A 25,880-nucleotide genomic window follows, 5' to 3' on the forward strand; every position below is an offset into this window, starting at 1 on the left:
CCCAAAAGCCAAAACAGTCTTGAAAAAGAATGAAGTTGGAGGACTGAGATTTTTAACCTCAAAACCTGCTACAAATACAAAGTAATCAAAACAGTATGATAGCGGCCCAAGGACAGACATAAAAAGCAACTGAAGAGAATTGAGAGTCCAAAAATAACCCCAAACATCCATGGCCAATTGACTTTTTGAAAAGAATGCTCATTTAATGGGTAAAGAACAGTCTCTTCATCGAATGGTGCTGGGATCTCCACATGTGAAAATAATGCAGTTAGATCCCTTCTTTATACCATATAAAAAAACAAACTCAAAATGAGTCAATGACCTAAATATAAGAGCTAAAACTGTAAAACCCTAAGAATAAAACATACAAGTAAATCTCTATGACTTTGGAATTGACAGTGAAGTCTTGAGGTGACACCAAAAGCACAAGCAACAACAACAACAACAAAAAACCAAGTTGAAGTTCATCAAAATTAAAAACTAATGTGAATCAAAGGACTTTATCAAGAAAGTGAGAAAATACTTGCAAAGTATTTGCAAAATACTTTGAAAAGTAAGAAAGAGAGGAAATACTTGCAAATTGTCTATCTGACAAGGGTTCAATATCCAGAATATATAGCTCTTAAAAACCAAACAACAAAAAGACAACCCCCCACCACCACCAAAATGGGCAGAGGACTTGCCCAGACCTTTCTCTGAAGAAGATGTACAGATGCCAACAAACACATGAAAAGATGCTCAGCAGCATTTGTCATTAGAGAAATGCCAATCAAAACCACAATGAGCTAGCACCTCACACCCACCAGGATAGCTGTCCTCACAAAAGTGGAAAATAATCATTGTTGGCAAGGGTATGGAGAAACCATTGGTTGGAATGTATCAGGCTGGAAAACGGATTGGCTGCTTGAGAGGTTTGCTTTCTCAAAAAGCTAAGCCTAGAATTACCACATTACTCAGAATTCCCACTCCTAAGTATATATGTGAAAGATGTGAAAACAGATACTTGTTGCCAGTGTTCACTGCAGCGTTATTCACAATAGCCAAGAAGTTGAAAGAACCCAGTGTCCGTCGACAGATGACTGGGTAGACAAAATGTAGTCTATCCATACAACAGAATATTATTATTCAGCCGTAAAAAAGGATTAAACAACTTGAAAGACCTTGAAGGCATGATGGTAAGTGGACTAAGCCAGGCTCACAAAAGGACAAATAATGCATGAATCCACTTATAAGAAATATTTAGAATAGGCAGGTTCATAGAGACAGAAAGGAGGTTGGAGGTTACCACGGGCTGGGAGGAGGGGGAATGGACCTGCAGGTGTGAGAGGGAGGGTGTGTGCAGGTAGGGGAAATGGTAGGAGTGTGAGCGGGGGACCCAACAAAGCACAGAAAGTGAGCTGAATGTCAAGGTGGAGGGAATATTCATGGAGGTGGGTTCCCATTGCTTCAGGCTCTGGCTCCCCTTCTCATCCCTGAGAACATGTCTTTTTGTAAGATGTTTTGCACCCAAACATCAGAGTCCAGCCAGCCAGCGGGAGAGGAAGGGACCAGGAGGGTGGCTGGAGAAGAAGGAGGAAGAGGAAAAAGAGAAGGAGGAGGATGGGGAGGAGATGCACCTCTGCAGCCTTGCTTCAAGGGTGGCCTCGCTTTCTGTAGCATCACAGAGGGGAAGGGCAAATTTAAAGCACTGCTGATAGCCATGTTGGTTGGTACAACTTTTTATAGTACTTTGGTAGATAGGTCAAAATTAACCCAGCGCTCCCCACTGCAGGAGTTTATCAGACAGAAGCAGGAGCCCAAGGCCACAGGATATTAATACCATGATGTTCTCCGCGGCCTTGTTGGAATTATTGTGAAATTGGTAGCAGCCTAAATGTCCAAAAGCAAAGGGACAGTAAAGAGGGAACAGAGACGGGGAAGTTAATCCCATGTTATATAATGTGATGCAGATATTAAAAAAAAAAAAAAGCTGAATCTCTCCGTGTTGGCATGGAAAGATGTGCATGAGAGAAAGTGAGTTGCTGAACAATAGGTATAGTGTGGCCCATTTTTCTGGGAAACAGTATGAGATCTGTAGATTGGGTGGTAGACAAAGGTCTGGAAGGATGGTCCCTGTTTAGTTAATGGCAGTTACTTCTGGCAATGAGACTGAAGATGGATTAGAAGAGAAGCTTTCATTTTTATTCCACATTCTTCTGTACACTGGCCTTTTTCACTACGGTTTATGCAACACCGTCATGGCGGAGTTTAAAGATTGGCTCTGGGAACACAGGGGAGGAGGAGCCTGGTGGACTGAAGCAGGGCAGCTCAGGAAAGGGGCAGGACCCAGGGCTTGGCCCCGATTTGCTCTGTGCACTCTGGCCAGCCTGGGCCCTTCTTCGGACAGAGGCCAAGTCTTTGCCCGTGTGCGTGTGTCGGTGGAGGTGGGGAGTGGGGCACGCAGGGCTCCTCCAGGGCACACTAGGATGATTGAGAAGTTGCTGATGTCCCAGTGAAAAGGCAGTGGAGGAGGCAGCGTGAGAGTCAGACCCTATGCAGCAGGCAGGGACTCTCCATCTGGACAGCTTGGGGTCAACCAGGAGCAAGCCTTCCTTCTGTGCGAGCCGGGCAGGGCTGAGCCCTGGTTCCTGAGCCTAGGGCTGTAGAGGGCAGCGAGGAGCACAGGGCTCAGCTCAACCGTGGTTCTCCTCCCAGGATGGTTCCCCTGAGCAGAGCTCAGCACAAGAGCTTGCCGGAGAGTCAAGCAATGAGGCTGGCTCCGGACAGAGGGAACCGTCCATCTTCAGGTGTCCAGGGAAGTGCCAACTTCAGAGGCAGGCGGTGCTGCCCCTGGAAGGGCCAGAGGGGACAGTTGTGGGACACAAGCCCTTTCCATGGTCTGTCCTCTGGGCACTCTGGGATTGGGGTGGGATTCAGCTGATGGAGTCAGGGAAGGCCGTGTGGGACATCAGCACTGGGGCCGAGCCTGGGGGGCAGGGTGGGAGGCACTTCAGAGAATGGAAATGTGACAGTGTTGACAGGGACCTCAGAGACCCTCCCTGTGAGGTAGGACACCTGCCATCCTCACCAGCCCATGTGACGCTCGGGGAGCTGGAGTCGCTCACCCAAGGTCACACAACTTGAATTGTGCAGTAGCTCTTAAAGTTCAGAGGGTCCCCTGGGCAGGGCCCGTCTAGAAGCCAGTGGGGACAGCCAGGCGTCATGATTCAGGGCCAGGGTTAATTAGTAACCAGAAGGCCCTGCAGCCACCTCCCAGCTGATTTGGGAGCCAAGCGAGTGGGTGACAGGTCGCTCCTGACTGGGAAGGTTGTCCTGCACGTCAGTGCTGGGTTTTGGTTCAGAGGGACCATGCAGAGAGGCAGGAAGGCAGAGCTGTTCCCTGGGTTGCTCCCCAGGGCCTGAGCTGGGACCCAGAGTTTTCAGGTGAGAGGCTCAGGCATGAGCAGGACCCCTGCCTGCCGGCCTGTTGGGCTGCCACACTGCCTTCCTTTCTGGCTACCAGTCTCCTCCGTTTCCTTCCTAGTACCCTCTTCCCTAATTCCCTTCCTTCCTTCTTCCTTCCTAAGCGTTCCTGCTTCCCTCTCTCCCTCCCTCCCTTCCTGACTTCTTTCCCTCCTTCCCATCCTTCCTTCTTAGTTACCACTCTGCCTCCTGAGCCACCTAATCTCCTTTCCTCCTAACTAAGCCATTCACACCCTCTCTTTCTTCCCACTAACTTCATTCCTTCCTTTTCTAAATTTCTAACCTCTTCCTGAAATTCCAGGCCTTTGGAGTCAGACTGCCTGGGTTCAAATCCGAGTTGTATTGTTTATTAGCTCGGTGTCTTGATTAAGCCACTTCACCTCTCTGTGCCTCAGTTTTTTCCCCCTTAAAGCAGGTATAATGATGGCTTCTAACCCCTGGTGCTATGGAGCAAAATAAGACCAAGCTGGCACTTGGTTGCTCTGTCATTGGTATGTCATTGGTGTGAGCTAGGCAGGCAGGCATGTAAATGAGTAAATTACAGTAGGGTGAAGACCGGTGATACAGCAGCAGCGGACACAGAGAAGGGGAGAAGGGGACATGAGTTTATGGAATCGGGGGCAGGAAGTGGTCTAGCAAGGCTTGTGGGGAAAGCAAATGAGGACAGATGCAAAGAGCTAGCTGAGCAGACCAGAATGGTCAGGTCAGTGCTCCAAGGAGAGGGAACTGTGAAACCCCAACCCCTGCTGCATCCAGCAGGCCCAGGGAGGTATGAGCAGGTCTGGGTCGTGATGGGGCAGAGACATGCACGCCTAGACTGGGGCAATCAGGAGGAGGGTCAGGATTCTGGGCTCAGGGAGGAACCTGAACCACATCCTGGGAGTTCACAGGGATCTCTGTAGGGTCTGAATAATAGAAGGTATTGATGCCCAGCCTTTGGCCAGAAGATCAGAAGATAATGATACAGGCCAAAAAGAAGCATAGGAGCTGCAAGCTTCTCAGGTGTAGGAGTCCCAGCCGAGGTGATGGGAATATGGTGGTGGGCAATGCACATGTCAAAGTTCTCCCCAGGCCTTAGTACCTAAGTATTAAGTGAACATTAACACCTTGAGACATTTTACACAAAGGTATAAAGATAAAAATTAGTCTAACCCACTGTCACCTTGGGTCATAACTGTCCAGCCCTTTTTGGTGACTATGCACAAATGTATATGTGCATGGATGTCTTAATTTTCTTATAAAGATGGTATCCCTGGTACACCTACCATTTTGAAATGTCCTTTTTTTTTTTTTTTTTGCTTGACATTATATCCCACATATAGTCCCATTCTGATTTACAAAACCTTATTAATCATTTTTCAATTGGGCAATTTTCCATTTTATATATGTACTATCACTGATCTTATCAACTCATTCCTGATTCATTAGTCAAATATGTACTGAGCACCAATCATATTCTAAGTCTTTAGGTGCTGGGGATTCAATAGTGAACAAGAAAAGTCTTTGCCCTCGTGAAGCCAATGTTCTAGTTTAAGACAGAAAATAAAGAGTTGATAAAGTGCCAGAGTGGTATGTGTTACAAAGTAAGACACAAAGCGGAAAAAGTGGACAGGGAGTGGGCAGGAGTGGTGTTGCACAGTGATCAACCATCCTGCTCTGCCTCGGGACCGAGAGTCTCACATCCCAGGAAACCCTCGGTCCCAGACAAACCAGATCAGTCAGTCACTCAGAATCAGAAAAGGCCTCTCTGAGAGGTGACATTCGAGCAGAGACCTCTGTAATGTTCATGGAAGCCAGCCATGCAGAAGTCTGGGGAAGAGCATTCTAGACCAAGGGGAAAGCAAGTGCCAGGAGCAGGAGGCTAGAGGGCACCCTGTGTGTTTGAGCGACAGCAAAAATGCCAGAGAGGTTGGAGTGTAGCAAGAGGGAGAGCACAGGGACTGAGGTGGAGACGGTGACAGGGGTCAGGTCACACGAAATCTTGCAGACCGTGGTAGACTTTGGATTTTAATCCTAGATGTGATAGGAAGCAACTGGAGTTTTTGAGCAGCCAGGTAACATGATCCGACTTCCTGAGTGGAGGAACACTGTAGAGGGTTATGATAAAAATCAGCAGACAGTAGGGAAGCTATCGCAATAACCCATGCAAGTGGGGACAGTGGCTCAGGCAGGGACATTGTAGCAGCACTGGTGAGTAGCAGTGCTTTCTGGATTCAATTTGAAATCTCATGGGATTTCATGGTGGACTAGAGGTGGGTGAAGGTGCCATGTTTCTAGATTGAATTCCAAGTTGCTAGCTTGAACTTTTCAGCGTGGGGTAGAGAGACGACTGAGGGAGGAATGGGCTTTTTGGACTTTTGGACTCGTTATGAGTGAGGAGCTCCCAGGCACCCAACCAGTGAACTGCCGAGGGAGTGGTTAGATATATAAACCCGGATTTAGTGCAGGACAGAGTCAGAACTAGGGAGGCAGGGTTGGCAATTGTTGAGCATTACTGGTACTTAAAGCCATGGACCCACTGTGATTGGCTCGGAAACAAGTGTAGATCAGGGTGTGAGGACTGAACCCTGGCACAGGCCCAGAAGTTAGTGACAAAAGAAGAGGCAGATCCAGCAGAAGAGATGGAGAAAGAGCAGTTGGTGAGGTGGAAGGAGAACCAGGAGCCCCAGGAGCCAAGCAGGAAGGAGGTGGGGGAGGGGGGGTGAGCAACGGAGCGAGCTGGGGCCAAGCAATGGATCACTGGCTCGGGAACGCGGGAGTCACAGGCCCACGGTCCTGGTGGGGTGCTGGGGTTGAAGCCTCTTCGGAATGGGTTCCAGAGAGAAAAGGAGAAGGAGTGGAAACTGAGTCCAGACAGCTTTTTCAAGGAGTTTAACTCAAAGGGGGGACAGAGAAGTGGAACCGTACCTGCAGAGAGATGTAAGGTCAAGAGAGGGAGCCTCACAGCCAGCCAGTGTCCTTGGTCCGAAGTGCGCCAAGTGGGGCATTTCAGGGATGATTACCGTCACTATTATTCTCCTGTTCTAAGCAGTGCTGCTGAATAAAGGCCCCATCAGGGTCTTGTTATTGAAAAGAAATGTCCTTGTTCTGGGTATGTGTTTTGTCAACATGACATCCTGCCCATCTGTGTGTTGGTTCAACATTTCTATTTTGTTGAAGATGGAAGGCTCTGATTTTGTTCACTTGGGTTTGTTCTGCTGCCACCCCCAAGTCTCCTGCTCTTCGGAGCCAAGAGAGAACTCCTGAGGCCACTGGGCTCAGGTCCCTCCCTGGCCAACCCTCCTAGCCCCAGCCCCCACGGATCCCCCCACTGTGGTGAATTGCAGAGGTCTAAGTGTGGCATATGGTAGCCATACAGAAAGTTCCAGAAAGGCAAGGACTGTGTCAGGGCCTTTCAATTCATTCATTCCCCAGAACACCCCTCACGAGCTCCTGGGGAGAGGAAGGGACCCTGGGAGTACCTAATTATTGCACCATGCAGCCAGGCCTTCATGAGCCAGGGTGCTGGCCGGGACCTTGACTCCTGCCACTTACATAGTTGGAGAGCTGTGGGCTCACCAGTCCTGCCCTGGAGACAGTGGGCCAGAGCCCTGGAGAGGTCAGCAAGGAAGAGCCCCAAGGGCCAAGTGCTCAGCAGTCAAGGACTAGGGCTGGCTGGACTGGGCCGGACACCTGTGCCCCGAAACACCTGTAGATTCTTGGAAAACAAAGTGCTCTCGGCTGCTACAGTTGAAGTCTCTGGAACCTTATGGTGGTCTGTCTACACCAGGCCTGGGTAGGACCTAGAGAGCAAGCCCCCACACACATACACACACTGAAGTACACCAATATTAACAGACACACAACAACCTATATCTACACATGCGGTTACACATTTATTAACAGACACCTATACTCATCTGCAGACACACATGTAGACACCCACACGCAGGCTCACACGAATGCATGTAACACGTGAACATATATAAAGATACACACTGGCACGTTGACTCAGTACACAGAAGCCCATCTGTACGCACAGTGAGAACAGTTACAGACGCATAGACACACTGACAAGATTAAATACACGGGGGACACCTGGGTGGCTCGGCAGTTGAGCGTCTGTCTGCCTTCAGCTCAGGGCGTGATCCTGGGATCTGGGACCGAGCCTCCTTGTGGGGAGCCCGCTTCTCCCTCTGTCTATGTCTCTGCCTCTCTCTCTGTGTCTCTCATGAATAAATAAATAAAATCTTAAAAAAAAAAAAGATTAAATACATGGTCACACTGAGGCACACAAATAAGCGGAATACACGCAGTTGTCTGCACATGGACTCACACACTGACACAAAAGCCTTGCCATGTGGGGACGCGCTGCTATAACAGACAAACACACAGAAGCTCATCTGTGCACGCAACACCTGTACACACAACGCCCCCCACACAGCCTGAGCCACACACATTTGCACACATCCTGACACGCCCCAAGCGTCAGCAGGGCATTCCTGCAGCTGTCGCCCACCCCCTTCCACTCACCCCCAGGGGCAGGCGATGTCCCCGAGGGAACAGAGGTCTCTGGTCCCGTCTTAAGCTCTGCTGGGTCCCCGTGACATCACCGGCCCCCCTAGCTGCTACTGCTGCTGCTGCTGCTGCTGCTGCTGCTGTGAGTTCTGAGCTGGGTGCTGGGGCCGGGCCGGCACCAGGCACAGACACTTCGGCCCTTGTTGGGAGAACAGAGAGAGGCTCTCTTGTCCGCGGCCTGACCCTCCGGCTCCAACTGCTGGTTCTTTCAGTGGCCTCTCCTCAGGCTGCGCAGGTACGTGGGGCTGGGGGGCCAGGGCCTGGCGAAGGGGTCTGCAGGGTCAGCCCGCAAGGGGGTGTGGCAGGCTGTGGGCCCTCTGGGGGCCACAGACCATGGGCACTGCCTGAAGCCAGGCTGCACTTCCTCCTCAGGCAGTTCTGCAGCTCATTCTCTCAGGACGCCACAGGCCTGGGCCTCTTGGAGCAGCCGGGGATGGGGGATTCCCTCCTTTTCCCTGTGTCACTTTGCCAGCACCTGAGAAGGCCATGGGGTGGTTGCTCTAGGATCCTCCCTTGGAAAGATGGGTGGTTTTTACCCCGAGAGGCGAGGCTGCAGCCCAGGCTCCACAGCAGGTCAAGGCTGCGGTCTTGGAATGTACGGTAACCACAGCCTCCATGAGCAACTGGCTTACTGGGTTCTTAGGTGGGATCTCAGTTCTTAGCCTTGGCCTTCCAAGCAGGAGTGTGCTGTAGGTATCCTGAGCCAGGGCCTGGACACACCAGCCTCCTTCACCCTGCAGGCCAGGAGCAGGAGAGACACTGTGCTCCTTGCTGCGTAGACCAGCTGGTCACACTTTTTTACTGTTGGATCTCACACAGACACTAGCCAGGCTTGGGTCATCTCTTCATGGCTCTGACCCAAGGCTTCAGGGCAGCTGCCATTCCAGGAGCATTAAGTGGAAGTCCTTGTGGCGGGGAGATAATAGTCAGTACAACACGGATCCCAGCTCAGGGCTATCCACAGGAATTCAAGGTTGCAATATGCCTGTCTGGGAGCCTGTGGAGCCCAACCTCCCAGCCCTGGACCTCCCGAGCTGCCCTGGCTCACAGGGGTTTTGCTGTCCTGGCTGTCCCCAACCCTTGAAAAGATTCAACCTGGGAGGGATACTCCTGGCCATGCTGGCTGGTTCTCTCTTGAGATGTTTGATTAGAGAGGTTGGGTCCAAGGTGTGCCAGTTCTTGTCCCATGCAGGGGTCACTGGCCTTGGGTAGGAGATGTGCAGACCGTGGCAGGTGCACGGGGTTGGGGGGGGGCAGAGAGTGCAGGAGTGTGTCTAAAGCCCTTCCTTCCCCAACAGCAGCTCTCTCGTGACTGGTCCCCCTTGTGTCCCTACAGCTCACCTGATCACTGTTACAGAATGGACTCTAGCCGGGCAGGGACCCCTAGCCCTCAGGTGAGTGGGTCTCCTTCCCCCACCCACCACCAGGGGGCTCACTTCCTCCACCAGGGGAAATCTGGAAGCACAGGCCAGCCTGGTGGGCCCACCTAGAACAGGATTTGAGGGCGGACAGGGATAGGGGTGACCCTGAGCTCATGGAAGTGGGCCAGTGGGCCATTTGTAGGGTAAACAGGGCACAGAGTTGGGCAAGAACTTCAAGAAAATGGGGTGTTAGGAGAAGCAGATGAGACAGTGGATGTTTGGGTAGGTTGGTAGACAGGTGGAAGGAAGGAAGGAGGAAGCAGACAGGCTAGTAGAGAAAGGAGCAGGACCCAGGCCAGGGGATAGGGGGCTGCCGAGGATCCTAACACACATTACTGCTGATCTTTACTAACTTTTCTGTAAATGTCTTTAGCCCTCAAGGGCCAATGGGAACATCAACCTGGGACCTTCAGCCAACCCAAAGTGAGTTCTGGTCTCTCACACAACTTCCCTCCCTGGCTCCCCTCATACCTGGCTCCCCTCTCCTTAGGAATAAAATCCAAGTTCTCTGCTCTCTGCCACCTAGGACCCAGGACGGTCTCCCAACTTTATCTCCCACTAATTCCTCCCCCCTTTACTCATGCTGAACCACATGCCTGAAATGCTCCTCCAAAGTCTGCATTGTTAGTGTTCCCCACGCTTCAGGCCCTTCTCAGGCTTGGGGGCCAGATCTCTTGCCTTCTTATGCAATTGTGTCTTGTCTTCTCCCCAAGTTGCCCGTTGGTTACTCAACTGTGGATCCCCAGGGGCAGGGGCCTGTCCTACAAGCCCTCTTGGCTGGGAGAACATGGCATGCTTCAGTGGTGGTGAGGAGGCTTGTTTCTTGGAAAGCTCCCTCTCTTCCCCAGCTTCAAAGTTAAACAGAAGCCTGGATTTGCTCTCGGGAGCCAGGTTTCTCAAGTTCACAAATGCTGACCTGTGTTCTTACCCCTTCCCTGCAGTGCCCGGCCCACCGACTTTGACTTCCTGAAAGTCATTGGCAAAGGGAGCTACGGGAAGGTGAGTGACACAGTGAGGTTGGGAGGTCTGGATCTTCCCTTCTCTGGCCTCCTCTACCCCTTGCCTGTCACTGGCATGTGCAAAGTGGGATCTCACAACCTGTGAAACCATGAATGCAGGGCAGAGCTAGGGGCTGATTGAGAAATCCGAACCTCAGAGGAGTTGTCCCCTATGGGGCCTTGCATTTGTGCTTCTGCTCAGGTCCTACTGGCCAAACGCAAGTCTGATGGGATGTTCTACGCAGTGAAGGTGCTGCAGAAAAAGTCCATCTTAAAGAAGAAAGAGGTACCAGAGTTTATGCTCAGGCATTTCCCCTCTTGCTTCTCGACACCAGCCTAAGGTGGTTTCCCAACTCTGAAGGACCCCTGGAGCCAGGTGTCACAGTGGTCATAGCAGAAAGCCAGGGGCAGCTCACCATAGCTGAGCCTTCTCAAGAAACTGGGCCAACCAGCTCACCCACTGGGCCTTTGGGAGGGCCCCATCCCAGCCTTCTGCCTTCCCCTGGAAAATTCAGGATTCTGTGGCAGATAAACCCTCTGCCCTTTCTAGCTGCCAGCCTCCCTTGTCTGTGTGGTGTTGGAGGAACACTTCATACTCTCCAAAGGCCCCTCAAGCCACAGCCATGCTGGAGTTCTAGATTCTTCAGCTGACTTGAGTCTCTTTAATTCCAACCCCCTGGGTGGGGAGGGTGGGATAGAGCAGGTCCTGAGAGAGAAATGAATATCAATCAGAGGACTCAGGCTAGGGAATTAATGTTAACAAGGACATCATGAGGGAAGATAGGGAACGTCTTTATGAAGGAGGTGGCGTGGCAGCTGGCCTTGAATGTAGGGCATCCAGTCAGGAAATACAGTATGAACAAAAGCACGAATGTAGCTCCTTTTATGCAGTAATCACATATGCTTTTCTTATCACTCCGGGGGTTTCTAACAGAGGTTCCTGACCTGGGGGCCAGAGCTGAATCTCCATGGCTGGGGATGAGGCTGACCATTCACTGTCCTAGCCACTGGGCAAGGAGCCTGGCTCTGAGGGCAATAAGGAGACACAGTGGGTATTTGGGCAGGGGCACAAGAAGGTCCTGAACAAGGCACAGCCCCCACAAGTGAGGCCATGTGGGCTGTGCCAGGGTAAAAGGGGCTGTCGCAGGTTGTGATGTGGGCCCCTGCCTATGACTCCACAGCAGAACCACATCATGGCCGAGCGCAGTGTGCTGCTGAAGAACGTACAGCACCCCTTCCTTGTGGGCCTGCGTTACTCCTTCCAGACGCCTGAGAAGCTCTACTTCGTTCTCGACTATGTCAACGGGGGAGAGGTGGGTGGACCCATAGGGAGGCTCCCCTGAACTGGCTCTTCCATGCCCATTGTGTGCCAGGTTCTGGATTGATCGCACCTCATCCTCACAACAGACCCATTTTGTAGCTGAAACACCAAGGCTCAGGAGGTAACTCACTTGCTTGAGGCTATCCAGCCTGTACCTGACAGAGCCAAGATTTGAATACAAGTCCATTTGGCTCCCGGCCACAACATTTCTTGACTGCCCCCCACGCAAAGCTGCCCAGACTCACTTCAGTGCACGTGGGCAAGGTCAGTATTAGTGGAGCTCTGCAGTCAAGATTTCCAATGCTCCCATTTTATACCATTGGGTAGGGATGATGGGTCCCTGTGGTAGAGACCTGAGGCCTCCCGCTGACTAGAAGCACAAGGGGGATAAGCTGGGTCCCACTCTGGAATTCACTCTGTCTCTCTGGGCAAGTGACCACAGATTGAACTCATGTGACCTCGTGACATTTGGCCTGATGCCAAGAGGGGAGTTTTTGCTCTGGATCCCTAAGTCCCCTGGTAGAGGTAAAGGCCTTCCCAAGGATAAGAAAATAGACCAAAACAATTGGCCCACTGGCAGATCAAGGCTGGGCTCGGTTTGACAACTATGAGCATCTTATTGCCCAGGTGGGCAAAACACATCATTGAATGACCGGGGTTCAAATGGCAGCTCTGCCAGTTATGAGCTATATGGCCTTGGGCAAGTCACCTGGCCCCTCCCAGTTTCTTCTTACGTGAAACTGGCATCATATTTGATACCTTAGAGGTAGTCATGAGGATTAAATGATATAAGAGATATGAAAGGGTCTGCTTCGAGCCTGGAACCCAGTAGCTGCTCAACCCATGCAAATCAATCTCTCCTGCTAACACTTTGGACACCCACAACTGCTCTGTAGGGTGTGGGACAGCATCCCCCCCCCTCTTTTTTAAAGTAGGCTCCACACCTAGCACAGAGCTCAATGTGGGGCTTGAACTCACAATCCCAAGATCAAGGCTTGAGCTAAGATCAAGAGTCAGAGACTTTAAAAAAAAAAAAAAAGAGAGGCTTAACCGCCTGAGCTCCCCAGGTACCCCAAGCATGATCTTCCCATCTGAGTACACTGCAGCTCAGAGAGGGGGTGACTTGGCCAGCTGCCCCATATCCTGCACTCCGGGAGCTGGAGTGCCCCACCTTGAGACCCTCTCTTATACACCTCCCCCCTTCCAGCTGTTCTTCCACCTGCAGCGGGAGCGCCGGTTCCTGGAGCCCCGGGCCCGGTTCTACGCTGCTGAGGTGGCCAGCGCCATCGGCTACCTGCACTCCCTCAACGTCATTTACAGGTGAGGCCCACCTGTGGCTCAGAGCCAGGCCTGGCCCTTTGCCACAAATGCCAGGGGTTGTGCAGACCTCTAGGTCCTGGTGAACTTGGTCCTTCGTCTGAGGAGGACAGCCCAGCAGTGGGAGCAGAGTGGGAGCTTCCTTTCTGGGATCGAGCGCCCATTCTCCCTGGGCTCTCCCTCTACATTTCTGTGAGCCTCCATGAATAGTCCTCCTGCCAGGACCCCGGGTTCTCGCTCTTCTCACTAAGTGGCTGAGACAGCACAGTGGTCTTTTCTCTTGTTTTCTGCAGAGACCTAAAACCAGAGAACATTCTCTTGGACTGCCAGGTTGGTGTATGTGTATGCATGGCTGCACGTATGTGCTATGTGCTTATGAGTGTGAGTGTGTAAGCATTGTACATGCATGCATATGGGTAGGGATGCATTCAAATATGCGTGTGCCCATGTGCCCATGCACACACATGTAAATGTATATCATGTGCCCATGTGTGTGCATGTGTGTGTATACGAGGTCTGTGGGGGAGGGGTGGAGGCAAGTGGACGCTCTTGGACTTTGTAGTCTCTCCATGTCTTACACTGGGTTCCCTGGAAACAGATGGGGTGTTGAGTGCAGATGGTTATTGGGGAATACTCTTAAAAGATCCAGTTTAAGGGGGTGAGGAGGCAGGATTCGGCAGAGGAGGGAGCCCACCTGCATCGCGGTTGCAAATGAGGAGGCCTCAGCTGATCTTCCAGGGATGAGGAGGGCTCAAGCTGGGATGACTCTTCAGAACTGTTCCAAATTGAGGCAAGGAAGTGAGGCTTTTGTGCCCTCGCATTGACCTGTCCTTGGTCGTGGATTGCCCCTTGGGAGGGGCGTAATTTTGAGTGAGGGTAATGTCCCAGAAGTGGGGGGATGGACATGACAGCTCCTAAAGAGGGGATCTGAGCAGAGCCCCACAGTATCCACTCACTCCACGACCTCTACCAGCCACCCTCCTGCTCAGCTGCCACGAGATATGGTGCTTTCTAAAATATCAGCCCTCTGTCAAGGGAGCCATCACCACCAGGGCACTCCAGCAAGGACATTCATGGAGCTGCCACTGTTGTAGGGCATGGGTCTGAGTCTGTGATAAGCTGGGGGGGGGTGGGGGGTGGGGCAGACAGTGGAATGCCCTCTCCCCACCTTGTCATTTGTTCTGCTCCTGGCTTCCCATCTAGGAGCTAGAGGTCTCTTAAGTGGAGCCTATAGCCTGTGCCAAAGGCCTAAGGCTCCACAGATGCTGCCCTGGAGTGTGGCATCTGGGCTTTGGGGTTAGCCCTGGCCATACCTTTAGCTTAGACCACCCTCCAGCCCCCGCCCACCCTCCTCTGCAGGGACACGTGGTACTGACGGACTTTGGCCTCTGCAAGGAGGGTGTAGAGCCTGAGGAGACCACATCCACGTTCTGTGGCACCCCTGAGGTAAGCCAAACCTTGTAGGAGAGGTCAGAGGTCAGGCCATGAGTGGTTGAGCTTCACCTCCTGCTTAGAGCCAACCCCTTACACCAGTGTCGGGGAGGCTCACTCCGGTCCCCCAAGCCCTTGCCCTGAGCTGGCTGTGCACTCTACCTTGGTTTTCTCATCTGTGTAATGGGGGCAGCAGCTCTGGGGGCTGGTGCCAGCCAGCAGCTGGTAAAGCTCTGCAGCAATGCAATCCTATAGAAATAGAAATAGTCATTCCGACCATATATTCAATGTAAAATTTCCCAGCAGCCACATATAAAAAGTGAAAAGAGGGACATCTGGGTAGCTCACTGGTTGAGCAATTGCCTTCAGCTCAGGGCATGATCCCAGGCCCGGGGATGGAGTCCCACATCGGGCTCCCTGTGAGGAAACTGCTTCTCCCTCTATGTCTCCACCTCTCTCTCTCTCTCTGTCTCTCATGAATAAATAAATAAAATCTTAAAAAAAAAAAAGTAAAAGGAAACAGGTGGAATGCATTTTAGTAATATATTTTAACTATCTCAATATATACAAATATTGTCATTTCTTTTTTTTTTAAGATTTTTTATTTTATTTATTCATGAGAGACAGAGAGAAAGAGAGAGAGAGAGAGGCAGAGACACAGGCAGAGGGAGAAGCAGGCCCCATGCAGGGAGCCCGATGTGGGGACTCGATCCTGAGGCTCCAGGATCACACCCCTGGCTGAAGGTGGCGCTAAACTGCTGAGCCACCTGGGCTGCCCAAAATATTGTCATTTCAACATACAATCAATATAAAATTATTGAGATAGTTTAGTCTTTTTTTCTAATTAAGTCTTTGAAATCCAGAGCATATTTTATACTTATAATTCACCTCAGCTGAGATCAATCTCACTTCAAGTGTTCAGTAGACACCTGTGATGAATGGCTGCCATATTGGACAGCCTGCCCTACAGGGTGAAGTTCATGTGCAACAGAAGGGGTTGGCCTGACAGTTAAGATGAGGGCTTGCAAGTGTAAAATACTGGTTCACTCCCCTCTTCCAGTTGCCAAGAGCCTGGAGGGCTAAAATGTGTGGGTCTCAGCAGTAATTCATACATGTCTCTGTGTCCTTCCAAGACCTCCCTGTAGCCTTGTGGTTAAAACCTTTCCTTGGACTCCCATCAGTGTCGACTCTTGGACCTTGGACTCAAAGGGTTCCCAGTTCACAGATATCTGGGTGGGGGCTGGGAGGCAGAGGTTGCAGGACTGGGAAGCTGCTCCTGATCTGGCTTAAGACAGGACTTTTAGCTGCTCTCTTCTCCATACATTTGAAAATCTGGATCTCAGATCTCAGCTGGGGCTCCTCCATCTGATTTTGGGATGGACAGGTGATCTCTCTGAGCAGGAGCCATTGTCTATGTCTGTGTATGGCAGGGTGTCCGCTGGACAGAGCTGGTGTCCCAAAACCTGACAGCCCAGCCATCCCTTCCTTGGGCATTGCCGGGGGCGAGGAGTGGGGCATATGACACTCTGGATTATGTAGGAGACATATGTCCCCAACATGTCAGCTCTTCAATAACTCAGCTCCTGTCATGCCAGGAAGCACAGACAAGAGTACCCATGGCTGCTCCCATTGCTCCAGGCCTACACACATATTACAATCACATAGGTTAGCACATAGACTTAATATAGCCCCCAGGGAGGGATCCTGCAACCCCATTTTATGGGGGAGGAAATCAAGGTCCTGGAAGGTCATATGAGCCCTACATAGGGCTCAGGTCTAGGTAACTTCCTGCCCTTCTTCAGACCTACAGAGTCTCTCAAAATGACTACTTTCCTCAGTGGCAGAGATGCCAGACTCAGGGGTCGCCAAGCCATTGGGTTTGGCAGAAGCACAGGTCTGCCTCAGGTCCTCTTTTTGTTGGAAGGCACAGCTCTGTGGCATGCATTCATGTGTCATTATGAACTCAGGTGTCACTGTCTTTCCTGATTCCTGATTCCCTATCCATTTCTGTTACTGAGCTTTCCAGTACAAGTATGTGCCACATTTGCTTTCACTTCACCATTAGTCTCCCCAGTACACTGTGAGTACTCAGAGGGCTTTCCTGTTCCCAGGATACCAATTGGATGCTTTTGTCCAAATTAGATAAAGGTACTCCCTTGGGCACATTAAGTAGAAAAAGTTACTCTATTAAACATGAATAAAGTTGCCAGATATAGCCCTATACTAGGGTTATGGCTTGGTGAGTTGATCACAGCCAGGCTTGCATCTCCCTATATCCTTTTGGCTGGTACTTTTTTTTGTTGTTGTTTTAAGATTTCATTTGTTTATTCACGAGAGAGAGAGAAGAGAGAGAGAGAGAGAGAGGCAGAGACACAGGCAGAGGGAGAAGCAGGCTCCATGCAGGGAGCCCGACGTGGGACTCCATCCCAGGTCTCCAGGATCACACCCTGGGCTGCAGGTGGCACTAAACTGCTATACCGCCAGGGCTGCCCTGGCTGGTACTTTTGTATGGTGCACAACATATACAACTGTACAAGGCAGTCCTGCTTGATCTCCCCTATGTCCCCAGCACATTGGCAAAGGGTCATGCACAGAGCAGGCCTTTACAAATGGATGCTGATTGAACATATGCACAGCCAAGTGAATATCACAGCAGAATAAACCCCTGGTGATCTTTTCTTCTGAGTGCCCTGTTTATAAATGGGAAGACTGAGGCTGAGTGTCTTTCAGATAAGTGTGTTTCTCCACAACAGTACTTGGCCCCAGAAGTGCTTCGTAAAGAGCCTTATGATCGGGCGGTGGACTGGTGGTGCTTGGGGGCAGTTCTCTACGAGATGCTGCAAGGCCTGGTGAGTGGGGTGTGGCCATCTGCAAGGGACATGTGGCTCTAGGAAGAGATGGGGGTGGATCTCTCCCTTGTGTGGCCTCCTCAGACTCCTCAAGGAACTGAATGAGCCATTTCTCTACCCCAAGCTCAAAAAGATGATGTGAGGATTATGTATATTTTTAAAATAATGTTAGTTCAGCTTTACAACACACCATCTCATATGTTACTCCTCTGACACCTAGAAATGGCTTTTGGAGGCTACCACTATGGGGAATGGAGTTGTTCTTATTTACCGAGAGGGAAACTGATGCCCAGAAAGGCCTCAGTGCTGGTAGTCCTGGGCTGCCTGCTGAGTCAGAGGTTTGTTAGACTCACCGCAGCATAGGTGTTGCTCTGGGGTGGCTTTGCCAACAGAGTGTGGGGGGTATGAGAGAACAGGCTCTGTGGAGTCAGGAAAAAGAAAAGCCAGAGGAAGAGGTGGGATGAAGAGCCTCAGGAAAGAGTGGGCTCTGGGCATGGTTTGCGGCCTGGTTCTCTTCCTGGCCATGTGGCTTAATCCCTCTGAGCCTTGTCTTATCCAACAAATTACTGCCCGTCTTTGAGGACAACTGGGAGGCTGGGCTAGAATGGTGACGGGAAAAGTGTTTACTTTGTAAAGTGATGAGTTGGTGCCCAAGCTGGGTTAAGAGGGGTGGGAGAGGGGATGCTCCTGGGAGGTCCCTTCTCAGCCTTCCCAGCAGCCCTCTCCCGGGTGCCGGAAGCCAAGGTCTCTGTCTCTCTCCAGTCTGCAGTGTGAACCATTGCACAAGATGCCGTCTGGCCGAATCTTCCATTACCTGGCTTTGCTCCCAAGTCTCCCTGAGACCTTTCTCCCCTTTAGCATGAATGAGCCTCCAGCTTCTCTCTCTCTCTCTCATCAGCCACCATTCTACAGCCAAGACGTGTCCCAGATGTATGAGAACATTCTGTACCAGCCACTACAGATCCCCGGGGGCCAGACTGTGGCTGCCTGCGACCTCCTGCAAGGCCTTCTCCACAAGGACCAGAGGCAGCGGCTGGGCTCCAAATCAGACTTTGTAGGTGAACTGGCAGTGGAGCCCTGGTCCCTGATGGGGGCGCTCTGCTTCCTGCAGCCGTAGCTTAGAGGCACAGTGATGTGTATCCCCCTGCCCTCTAAAACCAGGCATTGCTAGCTCCTTTACTTAGAAATTCGCAGCTGCTACTGCTTAATTACTGCCTTCAATCTAATTCTTTTATTCGACCAATATTTACTGAGCAAGGCACTGAGCTGGGTTCTAGCAATTCAATGCACTGGGTCTTTGTCCTTATTAAGTTGATTGGGGGAGGACAGTCAACAAATATTATGGTATATAATTTTTGCAGGTATCAAGAAATAAGTGAACAATGAGCCAAAATAGACAATAATGGGAGGGAGTCAATTTACAGTGGTGTGGTGAGGGAGGTCCGCTCTGAGGAGATGACAATGCGGGGACACAGCATGTGCAAAAGCCCTGCGGCAGGAATAAGAAGAGTGGTACATTTTGGCAGATTTTGAGCAGGGATGTGGCAAGACCCAATTTCAGTCTGAAGAAGTTCCTCTGGTTTCTGTGCAGAGAGAGGACTGGACTTGTTTTTTGCCAGCACCAGGTTGGGCATTTGGGACATAAGAGATGAATAATTCGCTGTCCATTCCTGTAATGAGTTCATGATTTTATAAAAATTAAAGTAGCACTTGAAAAATAATCTTACATTCACTATTTACATTTGAATTTATAAAAGGAAGACCGTAATACGTTTCTCCCTGGAAGTTAGCTTTCTCTTCTTGTAGAGTGGCTGTGATGTACAGACTATGAGACAGACTACCTAGGTTCAGATCCTTCCTCCACCTTACTAGTCCTTCCTAGTTGTAGAAATTTGGGCAAATTGTATAACCTCTGTAAGCTTCAGTATGTCCTCTGTAATAATAGCACCTGGCTCACAGCTGCCATAAAGATCACATGAATTAATATATGCAAAACACTTAGGCCAGTGCCTGGCACATAGTAAGTGCTTTTTAAGTGCTTGTGCCTACAGCCCCGCATGCCAGAAACCATGAAGTATAACAACATTTGGCACATCCAATGCATCCCTGGCCAGCTTAAAGAGGGGAACTTTCATGAACACTAGTCCCCTTCTAAAAAAAAAAAAAAAAAAAAAAAAAAAGACTAATCCCCTTCTTCCAAGTGGAAATTTGCATCTCAAAAACATATGTATGGTTTTTCAAATAAGATATACATTCCTATAGATCAAAATTCAAGGGATATTAAGAAAAAGTTCCTCTAGTCACTCAGATCCTTAATGTAGAGGCAACCAGTGTTATCCATTTCTTGGATACTCAAGATATTTTGGATCTGGCTTTTCAACAAGCGCTCAGGACATGGAGGGTGGTGGTTATGATGTAGGGAGCTAGGGAATAATTCCTTGCAAAACACAGATAGAGGGTCCTGCTGGAATAGGAGGAACTTGATGCTGACATTGGCTTAGATTAGGAAAGAAGTAGTGAATCAGGCCCAGGGCTGAGTCCTAAATTTTGGGTCTCCAGGAACCTATAGCTCTTCTTGGAGGTTTACTTCCCTTATCTTCCTTATTGAGTTGATGTGGTCTATTTCTCTGGTTTGAATTCCAGAAGAATTAAGATGCACTGAGGCAGGTGGGTGGGGTGGGGAGATCCCCTGGGAACCTCAAAGGCAGGTTCTGCTATCTTCTTCACTGGTATGCCACCAAAGTGTCCCATGGTGTTGGTAAAGAATGGGCGCTCAGTAAATAGTTGAGGAATAAATGAATGCTATGGGGAAGAAGGGCTTGGGTTCTAGGTGATGGAGAAGGGAAGAGCCCTGGCTGTAGAACAGCTCTTTGTTCCAAGAAACCAGCTGGGAGTACTTTCCTAGTAAAGGTTTGAGGGCTTGACAGCCAGTTGGCAGTACAGTTGGAGCTCGCAGACATTGGGGTCAGGGGGTGAAGAGGTGGGGAGGAGTGTTATGAGAGGGCTCCTTGTGATCAGCACCTTCTTCCAACAGCTTGAGATAAAGAACCATGTATTCTTCAGCCCCATAAACTGGGATGATTTGTACCACAAGAGGCTGACTCCACCCTTCAACCCAAACGTGGTAAGACGTCACTCACTGTGTACCAGATTCTGGATTTCCGGGGCTGGTGGAAGCTTGGAGGGGATCTGGGCCAACTCTCTTTCTACAGGTGGGAAAACCAAGGGCCACATGGTAAGCTGGAGGCAGAATGGGGTCTAGATCCCAGAAGTCCTGACTGCCAGTCCAGCTCTGTGTGATGAGCCATGCTGCCGGCCACCCCCTTCATTTTTAGCACCAATAACCCTTATTGCAGAGTCCTTTACACTCTTTAAAGCACTCCCTGGGGACACCTGGCTGGCTCAGGCAGTGGAGCAGGAGACTCTTGATCTCAGAGTTTTATTTATTTTTAAAGATTTTATTTATTCATGAAAAACACAGAGAGAGGCAGAGACATAGGCAGAGGGAGAAGCAGGCTCCATGCAGGGATCCTGACGTGGGACTTGATTCTGAGACTCCAGGATCACACCCTGGGCCGAAGGCAGGTGCTAAACCACTGAGCCACCCAGGGATCCCCTATAAGTATCATTTTAAATGGCTATATAATATTTCAATCCTCTGTGTCAGTGACATAATTTATTCAATCATGCTCCTAATGGTGCACTTTAGGTTATTACCGTTCTTTCTTTATCATAAAAGTACTAATGAACACCTTTAAATGTGTATCTTTGCCCAGAGTTCTGATTATTTCCTTAAGATGGATCCCAGGTAGGGAATTACCAGGTCTAAGAATGTGAGCATTTTTAGTTTAGTTTTTTTTTTTTTTCAACTTTAAGTACTCTCCACACCCAGTGTGGGACTTGAACTCAAGACCCTGGGGTCAAGAGTCCCCCCCCCCGCCACGGACTGAGCCAGCCAGGCACTCCCTAGGCTCTTGATTCCTGCCTTAACTGTGTGGTGAGGAGTAAAATCAACTTCCTGCCAGCAGGGTCTGCTGGAGATTTTTCATCTTCCTCTCTGCAACCTGTGCAGTTGTTACTGTTTGTAACTGCAAATTTTTTAGGTAAAAAATGGCATCTCATATAGTCTTCTATTTCTTCTATGGTGAAGGTGGTTAGTGTTTAATAAGTGGTGTTAATGAGTGCTAATATTAATTAGCAGTGGGAGTATATGCATGAAAGGAGCCCCCTTTGAAGCAGACATTAGAGGTACTTTCACCAACCTGCAGAGTGGCAGTGTCAAGCTGCTCCCATCCATGTAGTCTGCACATCTCAACACTGCCAATATTTGCTATTTACACCTTGACTTTTGCCAATTACCTGCTTGTGGACCCATCTTGGAGCACCAGATTCTTGACAATACTTGTCAGATAGGATACACTCAGTCCAGGTAGCTGAAAAGTGTCTTTCTCTGGGGGTGTAAAAAAGACCCTGAGGATAATATTGAATGTACACCCTTGAGGAGAGAATAATACAAAAAATACTAGACAGTGAGGTAATAGAATGAAGTGAGTGGACTTTAAAGTCAGACACACTGGGGGTAGGGACGCCTGGGTGGCTCAGTGGTTGAGCATGTGCCTTTGGCTTGGGGTATGATCCTGAGATCTGGGATTGAGCCGGCTTCTCCCTCTGCCTATGTCTCTGCCTCTCTCTCTCTCTCTCTCTCTCTCTCTCTCTCTTTCTCTGTCTCTCATGAATAAATAAATAAATCTTAAAAAAAAAAAGACATACTTGGGGTAGATTCCTGGTTCTGCCACCTACCACTGTGAGATCTTGCATAAGTATCTTTAGCATCAATATCATTTGTCTTGTCTAGGACCACACAAATAACAAGAGCCAGGGCCAGGATCTAGATACTATGGTCTTAGAATTCTGAACCCTGAGCTGGGACCACTATGCTCTGTGACCTTTTTGAGAAGCTAGAAACCATGGTCTGTTTGGTTACATAACATAAGACTTGCATACTCAAGCTGATAAGCAGATGCTTCCATTTGCTCATCTGCTTACTTCAGAAAACCCAGGTGGCCTAGTATTCTCCAGAGACTGTGCCTTCTTCACAAAGAGGCTGATTCTGTTAGCTTGTGGTACATAACAACACTCCCCCCACCCCTGCCCCAAACTGGGTGGCTTAAAAACAATTCTGTATTTCACCCCAGTTCTATGGGTCAGTTGGGCGAGGTTTTTGGCCTGGGCCAGGCCAGCTGGTCTCTGCTGGGTTCTCTCATGTCAGTGGTATAGAACTGCCTCACTCAGATGTCTGGCAGTTGGCCAGCAGCCAGGGCAACTGGGTTCTCCTCCTGGGGCCTCTCATACTCCAGCAGGCTTGCCTGGCCACATGGTGGCCTAGGGTTCCAAGCGCAGGAGGAGACAACCACCCACAATGTGTGTTTTTCAAGCCTTTGTTTTGCTTCACATCTGGTAACGTCCCATTGTCCTAAACAAGTCAGATGGCTAAAGCATAGTAAAGGTATGGAGAGAGATTCTACCTCTCGATGGCCAAGGGAGGATTTGTGACCATTTTTACAACCTCACACACAGGTCTTCCTCCAAAACTTCAAAACCGTGAAAGCAGCCAGCCAGTTACCCTATTTTACCCTATTTTATCTTCTTCATAAGGAATCAACACCCCGGATTGCCTATTTGTCTAATTATCAGTCCTCTCACCCTTTGCATAATTTAGGCTGCTTGAAAGCGGGACTCACTCTATTTTGTTCTCCTTTATTCCCAGTGCCATGAACAGTAGGCATTCAGTAAAATGTAAAATGTATGTTGACTAGGCTTGCTTGATGGTTGGCATGGTGCAGGCAGGGTGCCAGAAGGTTAGATATGTGTTTAGTGGGCCACATGGAATAAAATGACTACTGTAAACACATGCGCAAGTGGCAGCCAAAGGCAGGTGCCCACGAGGCACTTGGAGGGGAGGCCTGACACCCCTCTCAGGATTTGTGGGGTCTTCCAGTAGCTCTGACCCCCCTTCCCATGTTTCCATCTCACCGTTGGTCTCTATTCACAGGCAGGACCTGCTGACTTGAAACACTTTGACCCAGAGTTCACCCAGGAAGCTGTTTCAAAGTCCATTGGCTGCACTCCTGACACTGTAGCCGGGAGCTCTGGCACCTCAAGTGCATTCCTGGGATTTTCCTACGCACCAGAGGACGAGGCCATCTTGGACTACTAGAAGAGAAGCACTCGTGTAACTGCTGAAGACAGCTGGTATCCCTAAAGAATTACCTTCCTTACCCTCTGCTGCTAGTAACAGAGACTCAAAGTAACAATGGCTTAATAAGGTTGCATATATTTTTCCAGTACATAAAGGAAGAATGTTGTTAGGTGGTCCAAGGCTGGTTCGACAGGTCTTCAGATAATCAGAGGCTTTCTATATCTCTGCTCTGCCATCCTTGGCAATTGGTTTCCAATATTAGGATTGCTGCATTGCCACAAAGTGGTTACTGGAGCTCTAGCCACTGCTTCTGTGTCCTGGGCGAGGAAAAAGGACACAAGGAGGACAGAGCAAAGTAGCACCTTTACAGAGCTTCCCCAGAAGCCCCCACCAGTGGCTTCTGCTTGTTAGCCACCCTCCCTACCTGCGATGGAGGGTGGGATATGTGGTTTATTAGCTGAACACATGACTACCCCTAAAAACGTGGGCTCTATATTAAAGGAGAAGGGGGAAAATGTTGGGTAGGCAACCAGCATTTCTCTCACAAAGGACCTCTTGGTGTTTAGATTTTTATCTTAATGTGTAAAATGAGAGATGTAATAAGCCTATAGGCTATTCACCCAACATGCTCTTCTTTTTCTCTGTTGATGGTATCTTTCTTTGTTGTGGGTGGTATTGGGCATTTGTTATTAGGTTTGTTTGCCCGGCATCTGAACCCTTTCCTATGACCAGAGGATCTCCTAGCTCATAAGGCCTTAATGAGGGGTAGTAATTACCTCTACTTACAGTAGCTGAAAATGCTAGATACTGACTTTCCCAGTATCCTCTGCTGCTAGGGTCAGGCATGTGGCCCAGGGATGCACCTGTACCAGATTCTGACTCAAGAAAGGGACTAGAAGCTTTCATGTGGTAGCTGTGTAACAGTACCCACAAAACCAAGTAGGTTGGATCATGTGGCCTTATTTCAATGGCAAAGTGGTCTTTTTTTTCTAAAGATTTTATTTATTTATTCATGAGACACACACAGAGAGAGGCACAGACATAGGCAGAGGGAGAAGCAGACTTCCTGTAGGGAGCCTAATGCAGAACTCGATCCCAGGACCCCAGGATCACGCCCTGAGCTGAAGGCAGATACTCAACCACTGAGCCACCTAGGCATCCCAAAGTGTTTTTTTTCCCCCAAAAAAATCTGTGGTTCATTAGCTACTTCATGGCAGGCTTGTGGCTTTTGGCTTGTGGACAAGGAGAGAACTTTAACAGTGTGTGCTGACAATTTGATTGCCTTTTCCTCTTAACCCCACTCTTTCTCTTCCATTTTTTTTTTTCTCAGCTCCCTGCCCCAGGAGTAATGGGGGATGAAGCTGGAAGACCATGGAAGACACACCAGTGGCACTAATACTGACCAACTGGAGATCCAAGCTGGGTCAGGAAGAGTTACTGTTACGCTTTGGCATGTGCTGAGAACTTTCAAAAAAACAAAACAAAACACTCTTCTTTGGTTTCCATCACAACAGCATCTGTTAACTGACAAATATGGAACATGATGAAGGAGAGGCCCAAATCCCCCCAAATTCCCAAAGCAAAAAGCGAGAGTGTAATTGTCAGAAACATGATAGTACTGTCAAAAGTACACAACCCACTATGGGTTGTGAAACACCCAATGATTCTATTGTTCTAAGACTAAAGTCACAAAATTTTCACCAGGATAGAAAATAAAAATGAAGAAGAACTATGATATTGATCATACTTCATCTATGTTTATTAAGCATGTTCTGATCTTTACATGCATTATCTACAATCCTCACAATAAATCAGCATTTAGAAATTATTAACCTCACTTTACAGATAAGAAACATTCATTCTGAGAGATTAAGCAACTTGCCCAAGGTCACCCAGCTGGTTCAAGGCACAGCCGGGAATTGAACTTATTAGCTGCTGATTTTAAAACCGGTGCTCTTCTACAGGCTCCAGTAGTGGAAAACGTGCTCTGAGCAGATGCTCCTTTAATTTTCTAGCAAACACTGACCCTACATCAGGCAGAAGAACTCCAGACCTGTCCAAACCCTCAAGTGGCACAGCCCACGCCCTCTGCAATGGGAACACATCATTTCCATTTTTAGTGATTTTAGGCCAAAATACAGCATCCTCTCGAAGAGAGTTCTCACCCCCCTTCTCCACTTTTCAGCTTTGCAGTGACAGGAGTTGTGTACAGGTAGCAAGAGTTGTATGTTTCAAGCTCCTGAAACTCCTACTACCGTGTCCGTGTTGAAGATTGGAACAAAGAGAAGTGTGAACCCGCGCTGCCGGATGTGTCTGCTCCTGGGT

General features: G+C 49.5%; 1 protein-coding gene across 6 annotated transcripts; it reads left to right on the forward strand.

The window, feature by feature from the left end:
- Positions 1 to 3,251: 3,251 nt before the first annotated feature.
- SGK2 (serum/glucocorticoid regulated kinase 2) lies at positions 3,252 to 25,383 on the forward strand. Of its 6 annotated transcripts, none has more exons than XM_038572357.1 (15): positions 3,252 to 3,423; positions 7,981 to 8,254; positions 9,356 to 9,413; positions 9,814 to 9,863; positions 10,382 to 10,439; positions 10,641 to 10,724; positions 11,623 to 11,751; positions 12,967 to 13,079; positions 13,370 to 13,406; positions 14,436 to 14,522; positions 17,261 to 17,356; positions 18,255 to 18,410; positions 20,391 to 20,480; positions 23,409 to 23,608; positions 24,886 to 25,383. In XM_038572357.1, exons 3-14 carry the CDS (start codon positions 9,378 to 9,380, stop codon positions 23,571 to 23,573), a joined length of 1,101 nt encoding a protein of 366 aa, XP_038428285.1. In that variant the 5' UTR covers positions 3,252 to 3,423; positions 7,981 to 8,254; positions 9,356 to 9,377; the 3' UTR covers positions 23,574 to 23,608; positions 24,886 to 25,383. The 6 variants fall into 6 exon arrangements, with proteins under 6 accessions (XP_038428285.1, XP_038428281.1, XP_038428282.1 ...); XM_038572353.1 differs by having other exon boundaries at positions 3,253 to 3,423; positions 11,620 to 11,751; XM_038572354.1 differs by having other exon boundaries at positions 3,253 to 3,423; positions 8,030 to 8,254; positions 11,620 to 11,751.
- The last annotated feature ends 497 nt before the right edge of the window (positions 25,384 to 25,880 follow it).

The sequence above is a fragment of the Canis lupus genome, chromosome 24, assembly GCF_011100685.1.
Source record: "Canis lupus familiaris isolate Mischka breed German Shepherd chromosome 24, alternate assembly UU_Cfam_GSD_1.0, whole genome shotgun sequence".
NCBI lineage: Eukaryota > Metazoa > Chordata > Mammalia > Carnivora > Canidae > Canis > Canis lupus.

Bases quoted from the DNA above. Each gene is read 5' to 3' on its own strand.
- SGK2 (XM_038572353.1), top strand. From the start codon at position 9,378: ATGGACTCTAGCCGGGCAGGGACCCCTAGCCCTCAG. The intron at 11,752-12,966 runs GTGGGTGGACCC...CCCCCCTTCCAG, and splicing joins ACTATGTCAACGGGGGAGAG to CTGTTCTTCCACCTGCAGCG. The intron at 13,080-13,369 runs GTGAGGCCCACC...TGTTTTCTGCAG, and splicing joins TCCCTCAACGTCATTTACAG to AGACCTAAAACCAGAGAACA.